General features: G+C 41.6%; 1 protein-coding gene across 1 annotated transcript in view; it reads right to left on the bottom strand.

Moving 5' to 3' along the window:
* The window catches only part of taok2b (TAO kinase 2b), a 30,498-nt gene that overhangs the window by 12,353 nt on the left and 7,895 nt on the right, over positions 1–10,250 (bottom strand). Inside the window, exons 10-17 of the mRNA XM_046068272.1 lie at positions 7,601–7,682; positions 6,303–6,470; positions 4,698–4,904; positions 3,869–4,074; positions 2,444–2,621; positions 2,001–2,129; positions 1,576–1,779; positions 586–825 (exon numbers count right to left, since the gene is read on the bottom strand). Of these exons, the coding sequence (XP_045924228.1) occupies positions 586–825; positions 1,576–1,779; positions 2,001–2,129; positions 2,444–2,621; positions 3,869–4,074; positions 4,698–4,904; positions 6,303–6,470; positions 7,601–7,682 (1,414 nt within the window). The remainder of the gene's footprint in view (positions 1–585; positions 826–1,575; positions 1,780–2,000; positions 2,130–2,443; positions 2,622–3,868; positions 4,075–4,697; positions 4,905–6,302; positions 6,471–7,600; positions 7,683–10,250) is intronic.

Genomic DNA, 10,250 nt, shown 5'->3' with positions numbered 1-10,250 from the left:
GGAAGGAGAGGAAGGAGGGGGAGAGGTGGGTATGGGCTCCAGCTCCTCTGGAGAAACAGGGAAGTAAAACTCAGACAGCTCATCGATGTCTCGCTCACGGAGCCGTCTCTTTTCCGGGGACAGGGATGAGATGAACTCTGATGGGCAACCATCGGCCACGCCCCTGCCCTCTTCTTCCTCTTCATCGGTGTCTACATGTTCAGTTTTACTGTGATCATCCTCGTACTCCCACTGCACTCCTTCTACTTCCCTCACCTCTGGCCCTTCTTCGCCAATTTTCCACTCCTCCTTCTCATCCTCTCTGTCATCATTTCCCTTTGGTTTATTCTCGTCATCTACCTCATCTTTCCCTTCAACCACAGAGACGCCCTCTACCTCCTCATCTTTGAATTCCAGTACCGCTCCATCAAGCTCATCCTGACCATCATACATCTCTCTCTCTACCACTTCCCTCTCTTTTTGTATCTCGCCCTCCACCTCTACTTGTACCACCCCTCCCTCACTGTCCCAGCTGCTGCCCGGCCCCTCTGTTGTCTGGCCCTCTCCCTCTTCGGGAGACCCCTGGCTTTGGGTGCTCTCACTCACTTTGAGGCTCTTGGGCTGTTGGCGGACCTCCACGGCGTGTTTCTGACGCAGCTCCTGCTCACGCCTCTTGTTGTACTCCATCTGGTTGGTGAGCTCCGTCTGGTGCTGTGTGCGGATCAGCTCGGCCCGCGTATGCTGCACCAAACCCAGCTGGCGGAACTCCAGCTCCTGAGTGGACTCGTGGTGACGCAGGAGCATGGCGCACTCCAAGTCCTTCAGAGTCTGCTTCTTGTTCAGTTCCTACAGAAGTAAAGCAGATGAAGAACATGCTTGGGCAGCCTGCTGTAGAAGAATATTTTATTATGCATTTCTCATATACTTCTTATATATTTCAATATATATTGTTATGATATATTGTTCATTCAACCCTATTTTTAAAGGCAGTTAGTAGTGTTGTACTGGACTATATTATAATTAAAGATATTTTTAATCTCCTAAAATAAGTATGCAAAAGTATATTTCTCATCATTGGGAAACATTGAAAACTAAAGTAGGGCTGGGCGATATAGCCAAAAATGTTGTCATGATAAAAACATTTCATGTCATTCGATAAATTATTACGATAAATGTCAAATCGTTATTTCTTTCAAGTTTAAAGGCAGATTTTTGCTCCTGAGTGTAAATGGAAGAAATCAGAAGGTTAATTCTTCTTCTTTATGGCCAGAATAGGACAAACACTGAAAATCATATTGCGATAATTATCATTATTGCTTTATTGCCCAGCCCTAATTCAAAGGTCAAATAAGAACATGCATTGTTTGACAACTTGCTATGTTGGGAAAGCCCAATAGCAGAAATATCATATAATTTATTTAATTAACAATGAAGATGATTTTTTTTTTCAGATTTTGCTACCTGATAATGTAATTTACTGAGACTAAGTTTGTCTTTGGGAAGTGAATCCTACTGGACTGCTGTTTTTTTGTGTGTTTTGTGAGAATTGAATTGTTGATCCAACACTGACACGCCCATCAAATATAAAAATGGTACCTCTCGGAGCAGATCCTGCTCCAGGTTGTGGCGTGCCAGCAGCATCTTCCTCTTGTACTGGCGACACTGTAGCTCATAATACTGCCTCTGCCGCCGCAGCAGGCCTGCCTCTTCCTCGGCCTGCAGCTGCTGCAGACACTCCTTCTGGTGCACCAGCCACTCTTGTTTCTCCCGCTTTGGTGTTGACTGGTTCTCATTCAGTTCCTTGAGTGGCAATAAGTACAGTAATATTAGATGAATAGGCATGGTTTCAATCTGAAAGAGCAATGCTGTTTGTGTAGTATGATGCAGGGTTGATATTAAGTTGGAGGGTGGTGGCGTCAGTATTATCAGTTATATGGCAGAGCTGATTAACAGTGGAAAATGTATGCATTTTAATGGTAGTCAGCTGACTGGTGACACACTGTGATAAAACCTAGAAGCACCTCTTTGAGCTGCTCCTTGCGTTGGCGATACTGCCGTTTCTGGGACTCCAGCAGACTGGTCAACTCCTTCTTTTGCTGGGCCAGTATGTGCTGCTGGAACTTCTTCTCCTCAGTCAGGACTGCCTTTGTCTGAAAACAACAACCCACAGTCTCATTAACATGATCATTGCAAGAAGCATAAAATATAAAAAAAGGAAAATTAATAAAAACACTGGAATATTCACTATAAATCAATATTCACTGTAAAGCAGGTCTCTGTCTCACATCACAGATCTCCCCCCATAACTTTCTATGGCAGTTCTGTTTTTACCCGTCTTCATGATTCTCTTCCCATTCATCCCTCACAAATGTTCAAGTCGTGTGTGACTTGTCTAGTTTTCCCCATGTCTTATTCATCTATCCCTCCGTTCCCCTCTCACCTCATTCGTCCTCCACCAGCTCACCTCCTTCTCCAGGATGACCTGGTGCTTTTTGGAGAGTTTTTCTCCCTCCATGGAGAAGCTGTTCCTCTGATTCTCCAGCTCTTTGTCCAGTCTCAGCTGGTGCTCGTCCATCTCTGCCTTCAGCTTGTTCTCCAGGCCCATCAGCTGCTTCTGGTGCTGCCGTCGCATTCGCTTGTACCTGAGTTACAGAGCATGAAGTTAGCATCTCTTTGAAGTTCAAATGTTAAGGGTGTACATTTGAAGTATGGTTAGTATAAACAGGGTTCTTGCATCATTTTAAAAGTCAAATTTAATGCTTCTTAAGTCCTTTTAAGACCTCAACAAATATAAATTGAAGACCTCTAATTTTGAAACAATTTCTTTGATAGAAAAGAGATGAGTGTTTGATCTCTTAATGAACGACGCGTTATATTTTCACCGCAGGTGAATGACTTTGCATATTCCGAATCGGGGAACATAGAGGCTGTTTACACCTGGCATTAAAATGTATTTTGGGTGATCTGACTGTGATCGGGTAGCACTTGACCACATGAAAGTACATGTGTAAATGCACCGAGACACAGGACAGATTGAGATCCAATCAGCGAAACGACCTCTGTAGGTGGTCAGGGACACCGTGACCGCATGGATGCAAATGCGTTGTCTATCCACATACAACAACTACTTGGGCAGAAATATCTACTGGTCACAGTCTTCTGCAAATAAAATCCAAAAGTCTGACAGTGCAGACAGGAGCCTAGACAGTGTGTCCAGTCAGTGTTGTGCATAAACGTGCTCAAACAGTGCCAATTATTGATCATGCTCAGGTTTTTGGTGAACTGATCGTGTTCGTTTGTGAACGTGAACTAGGGCTAGGCAATAAATCAATAATGGAAATTATCGTGATACAATCTTTCTCAATAACAATATAACAAATGTTCAATAAATATTTGATTTAATTCATTTAAATCACAAACGAATTAACACTTTCTTTTCTATTAAGATATTTATTGTGTTGAGGAAAAGGGACTGAAAAATGATTTTACTTTATTTTTCTCATGCATATTTGTTTTTTTGAATGTTCTAACTCAGATTTGTGAAGTGATCCACTGTTTGATACTAATATTAATGGCGGCGTCTCGCATTGTCAATTACTAAAAGAAAATCACACTAATTAGGCATTTTAGGTGACTGTGCGCGACAATTTCCCCACCAGCCTTAAACACACCATCAGAAAATTTAATACCTACAGCAAATTAACGGTAAATTTAAGACCTTAATTTCACTGATTTCAATTTAAGACCTTTTAAGATTTTTTAAGGAGCCCACTGGAACCCTGATAAAGTATGGTTACTAGCTGTACAAATAAACTTGACAAGTGGCTTCTCTTCCTTTGTAACAATATGTGGCATGTATACCAACCCTGACACACAACTGCTACCTTACCCAGACATCTGCTCTCTCAGGGCCGAGCCCTGCTCATGTTCCTGGATCTGACGAGTGACGAGTGAGGCTGTCCTGATGGTGGCAAAGTGGTCTCTCCCTCGACGACGCCTCCCCCCACCTCCTCCCCCTCCTCCGCCAGCAGACGAAGCTTCTCGTTGTGAGTCAACTTCTGGCTGATAGGGATCATCGTAGATGTTGTCATGGCTCTGCACAGTGGAGACCAAGCAGGGGATAAAAGAAAGAAGAATGAAGAAAGGAAGATAATTTCTTTTTAAATTCTGTCTGTTTAAGCATAAGAATTTTTAACTGAGAGTCACCCTAGTGCTTCAAACTGAATACACTGGTTGTTTAATTAAATTTGGGGCTTTGGCAGTCAGTCAAGTGCACTTCATACCAAGCTGGGTGGTGATTTTCTGCTTCTACTCTGTAGGTGGCAACACAGACATGTGCACGGAGCATCTGCAGGTCTACACTGGTGCTGCCATTACCTACCATTTCCTGAAAGTGGTGCAAGTTTGAAATAGTATGATGGTTTGTTCATGGCTAGTATATAAAGCAAGACAAATCACAGGACTAAAACATAATAGAAAAGGTAAGCTTCCAATATCTTTACAAACTTTGATTAAAACTGATTTGATGCATTTTAAAACAAATTATATTTCTATTATGATGTTGTGATTTAAGTCTTCAGAAAGACTTTAAAGAATTATACTTGGCTCTATATGAAACTGATGAACATAGTGCCAAATGTGTCAAAGAGGGGTTTGGGAAGGGTAGGACTCTCCTCCTCAACATGTCCGCCCACAGACAGTAAAACCCTCGGACTGACCAGGGGCTTGTGCAGGACGGAGCTGTTGGAGGTGACTGTGTGCTCTCCTTCTTGCATCATGGCCATCTCCCCGCTGTCGTCAGAGCCGTCTGCCAGGCTGTTGACAGAGCTGCTCTGGGAGCTGGCGCTGATTGACATAGATGGCAGAGAGTGGGAGCTCTCCATGCTGTTGACTGTGCCGGTGCGCAGCATATACTGCTCCACATCCTGGTGGAAAGGAAAAAGAGGACGTTTAGTCACAAAGGTTCTGGGCACAAATATCACTTTTAGGATTGCGATTAGGGTTTCCTTAAGTCATAGGGTGAAAGGAGTGCACTGACAAGGGATGGTTATCAACAAACTGTTCCAATTAGGGTTTTTACGATTGGATCGCTTATGGACGACTGAAGGGATGATCGGCGATTGTTTTTTCATGCGCCGATATTAAGGCGATTTTAACTAACTCGCTATCAGAACTAAGATGACATAAAAACAGTCTCTAGAATCTGCACCACAGCGCGGTGTTTCCCAGTCATTGATTTATTTTTGGCGACACGACACACCACAATATCAACGCTGACTGCAACATACTACTGTATATACTATTTAATGAGTAAAATCCTAATTCATTGTGGAGCTGCACGCATCTCAAGTAGCCATGACTAGACGATGCGAAAATAGAGATGATCGTCCCCAATTGCAATATGTAATCGTTACCAAATATCCAAGAACCGTGGATTTGATAAGACACGTGTATTTCGATTGTGCTTATCAGTTCTTACCTTTTTCCATATTTCAGTGAAAGAACGCGCCGCGTTCAATGTGCGGTCTCTCAACTACAATGACACCCCAGATACAGTAGCAACGTCTCACGCTCAGGTACAATACACAGATGAGTTGACATCCATCGTTTATAAGGTAAACAAATCTTTCCAATATATATTATTCTTAGATACGAGTCCCCAGAGACGCCCTTCTAGTATAAAAAGTATAAAAAGAAGATGAGCAAGGATGAAGTGGATAAATGTCACAGAGCGGTGACAAGATCTGTGGTGAGGGGGTTTGAATCAGCACAGAAATTTGATAAGAACCAGAATTGATTAGAATAATCAGAATTGATGCACTTATCCTATGAAATCCTTTCTGAGATGACATGGAGTAAAAAATTACACATACCAACAGTGAGACAAATGCAAAATGCACTCCCACATTCTTGGAATTTCCTTTTTGGGAGGGGGACAACTAACTGGAATTAAATGCTGACGGAAACAAAAGCCTTTGTACGGAGAGGAAGGGGCCCCATGTTCACAATATATATTAAGTACAATACAAAAGCAGGATGGATGCTAAAACCTGCTGTTTTCCCTTACAGTTGTACTCCGTTTTGTCCACCTCAGCCTGCAGCGCTGCTTTCTTTTTCATGCAATCTCCAGTTACACTGTTATTCATATCCTATAAATAATTTCATCAACCAAATCATTTTGAATCAGGACCTCCAGTATTTGGACAGCTCGTGAAATATATGGTACTATAAGATTTAGTTGCTACAGCTGGTATACAAATATTATATAGTATCAGATTGGACTCAGTACCGGCAGATACCCAATGTCTTTGTACAAGTGTTACCTCTTCCTCATCGCCTCCTTCTGGTGCGGGACCGTTGTGTGCCTCATGGAAGAGGATTTTCTTCATCTTCCGGTACTGAAGGTTATCCAGCTCGCGGACAGCGTCCTTGGTGCGGGCGATCAAGTCCATCACAACTGTCATGGGACGCTCTCTGCATAGGAAATGGTGCTGGGTGGACAGAAAGGTTAAGAGAAAAGGGGGAACAGAAATGGACAGAGGCACGGTGAACAATGTAATAGTCATAGGATTTTGAGATCAAGGTCCCGGTATATTAGGATTAACAAGAAGCCTGTTGGGGTTGGGGTGTTAGTTTTAAGGCTGGGCGATTATGGTTAACATGTTGATCCCGATTATTTCCCTTTAAACTGGGATTCTGCTCATCAACCAGAACAGCAAAGGGCCATTTCTGTTAAACATCTATTATTGACGTAGAAGAAAGGGGATCTCCTTTCATGAAGTGATCATTCCCAGTTGACTGCGCCTCTAACAACTGAATTCAGTGATTGTATAACTTCATGCCGTTGTTACTGATCTGGGTGGTGTTTGTGCAGTCTTGTCGCAGCACGGGAACATTTTTAACCATCATGCTTCCAGCAATTTACATCAAAGCAACGAGTGTATTATTCTGGAGAGTTTTTTAAGGATTTTCCGGTTGACGGGGACGCCAACAAGATGAGACATAAACAGCAGCAGGACACTAATGATTACTGTAGTAGCTGGCTATATAGAGCAGAACATATCAAGTTAAAAAAAATACATATGTTGCCAACAGCCAGCAGTGTTGCATTAAATTTCAATTTACAATATATACTGTAGCCACTAGGCATGTCTTCAATTGACCAAATCACACTATATTGGACCAATCAGTTTTTATGAAGAATATGGGCATTACTGATGGTACAAAGTTGCCCATAAACTAAACTACTCTGCCTACTTCCTGATGCTTCTCACACCCATGCTCACACTTCACACCTCCACTCACCATTTTTCCTTTGATATTCTCCTTTGAAGTTCAAGTGCTACGTAAATGTTTCCCCCAACAGCACCAAGCTGACCTGCTTGTTATGCCAGCGAACACATGAGTAGTAACAATCAATCATGTATACAGAGACTACAATAGTAATTACTTAATAGGGAATAGCTGGCTGCAGCTGAAGCTACTTATTTTACTACATTATATTTGCACATCAGATTTCCTCTCGCTTGATCATAAAAACGACCTCTAACAAAGATATAATCATATGCCTCTGTTTCCACCTTAATATACAACATCAAACAATTCTTTTGACGCCGTGTACCTTGAGCAGCACATCAGAGGTAGGTCTGTCCTGGGCGATCTTTTGCAAACAGGAGTCCACAAAATTGCGGAAATAATCTGACCTGAAAATCATTTTAAAAAATGTTATTATAAAAGCACAGGACGTTCCGATACATGAAAGCAGCTTGTAAGTGTCGTTCCAACTGCTGCAGAGATCCATGAATTCAGGTGGTTTAATTTCTAATATTTTAAATTAGTTTTTAATAGTAAAATATGCATTTTTTGTAGTTTACAGGATATCACAAAGCATTGCACTTAAAGGATCATTTCAGTATTTTTAAACCTGGGCTCTATTTTCACATATTTTAGTGTGAAAATGATTAGCAGGTACAAAAAGTTTTGGAATCTGTGCAGTAGAGATGGCTTCAGCCGGAAGCTGTAAACCTGCAACATTTTCCTTTGGCATTGTGTCAAAATTACATCCACAAAAAGTGCTTCTTTCTGCCACAGACAGGCTCATATTGTTATATGAGGGGAGTTGTTGTGTTGGAGTAACGTAGGGCTGAACAATGAATCGTTTTCAAACCGAAATTGCGATTTGAAAGAACGCAATTAGCTAATGGTGAAGACTGTGATTAAATGTAGGTTAATTAAACAGCACATCTGACTCGTTTTAAACAGTCATGCAGTTGCAAATTCTTTTCGTTGTTGTCCTAGTGTGACAGATCTGCTCACGACATGCTCCTCCAGTTACAGTCCTACTCACCAATCAGAGCGGGCACAGGGCGTGTACATTTTACAACAACAAACAAAACTGGAGGAAAATGTGGGATAATGGCTTCAGGAGAACAGACACAGGCAGCGGCTGTTTTGTTTGGCGTCAACTCACACTGAAGTGTTTCAGCAGTGGAGCACTTAGCCTGCCCTACATTGTTGACGTGTTGTTAATTTGTCTGTTTATTTTTGTGTGCTTCAACTACAGAGAACAGCTTTCTGTGAGCACGTTCCGTTCTGCTCTCTGCGGGCTAACGTTACATATCCACATGGAGCATTTCAGAATAAGAGTGTTTTGCCTGCCTGATTTTGCTGTATTTGATTTATGTGTGTTTTTCATGATTAGGTAGGCTACGTAGTTAAATTGTTTCTTTTTATCTGTTTTACCTGCGTTTATTGTTGATGTACGATTGGGAGTCTGCACAGGGTGTTTTATTTTGAAAATTGACTGGATTCTCTATGCTGTTGTGTGTCTGGTTCATCTGCTCTGTGCTGGCGGCTTCAGTCAAAAACAGACTGGCAGTGAATATTGACTTTAAAAAAAATAAAAATAAAAATAAAATTTAAAAATCGAATCGTAATCCCAATATCTGGCAGAAAAATCGCAATTACATTTCCCCCCCAAATCGTTCAGCCCCAGAGTAAGGTTAGGAAATAAAGTTCACTGCAAAAACTCTACTCTCAGAAGATTTCAGAGCGAGACTTCTGTTTCTTGTTAAAAACAAAGGGTGACATCAGGAGAAATTCATAGGGATTCCTTTCCATGATGTTTTCAGACAACTTGTATGGCAGTCTGAGCCTGTCGGTGGCAAAAAGAAGCCGCCACTTGTCAGCTGCCAGGCCAAACCCTGCACGGATTTGAAAACTTTTTGTACCTAAAAGTCACTTTGACACCAAAATAAGAGAAAATAAAAAAATATCGAAATTATCCTTTAAGAATCTTTAAAATTGGCCCATTCTGACAGAATCCTGTGGCAAAACAGTAACGTCACACAGGAAGTGATAAAATCAACGTTGTTACTATTCGCCATGTGCTTCTAGATTAACTGATCTGCAAGCAAGTCAGGAAAGTTTGTATATTGTTTAATGTAAACTAACTGCAACAGACTGAAGATGCAAATTCTGACCTCTTCTCACCAGACGGTGCCAAATTAATCTAATTTCAACATTTTTAACAGCCCTTTGTCAGCAATGGTTTTATCAGTCAAATTAATCTGACACACCTTGTAAACTTCCTGTTAATGGTGTGTAAAACCATAAATTTAATAAATCCTTTGAAAAACATGATGTTGAAATAACATTAGAAGCTCTTTTATAAAAGCAACATTTATAACATAATTTCAAGCAACATAAAATCAAACTCATGGTGCAACAAAAGTCTTATGCCTAAAAGGACATAGACTGGTTAGGAAGTTTCACCGACTCTCACCAGTGATTAGACTGCAACACAGGGCTCTCATTCTGGGCGATGTGGTATAAGGCACTCATAGCATTCATGTTGAACAGAGGAGGCTTCCTTTCCGCTAGAGAGTGACAATGCACGACATAGCGTGACAGAGAGTGGCAGAAAAAGAGCAAGAACACAATAAAATAAAAAAAAAGAAGAGAGGAGAAAGCAAAGAAAAAGGTTGGATGCTTTCAGCTTTGAGAACACACACACAAAAAGAAAAACACTCTTGCAGAACATTTTACGGCCATCTCTTACCCAGCTCTATGCAGGTAATGCCAAGTGACCATACATCCACCTTCCCGTCGTACTGACCCTCGTCCATGGCCAGGATCACCTCAGGGGCCATCCTGCATTGGGGACACAACAAAGCAGCTCAGCAACTTCCAGCTCTTTTCTCTTTGATCCTGGACCAACAGAGAACACCACCTCAGGGCTCACTGTCATCCCCCAATATCTATATCGTTGA

Source organism: Micropterus dolomieu, linkage group LG14, assembly GCF_021292245.1.
Source record: "Micropterus dolomieu isolate WLL.071019.BEF.003 ecotype Adirondacks linkage group LG14, ASM2129224v1, whole genome shotgun sequence".
NCBI lineage: Eukaryota > Metazoa > Chordata > Actinopteri > Centrarchiformes > Centrarchidae > Micropterus > Micropterus dolomieu.
This window is presented reverse-complemented; position numbering and strand designations above follow the sequence as displayed.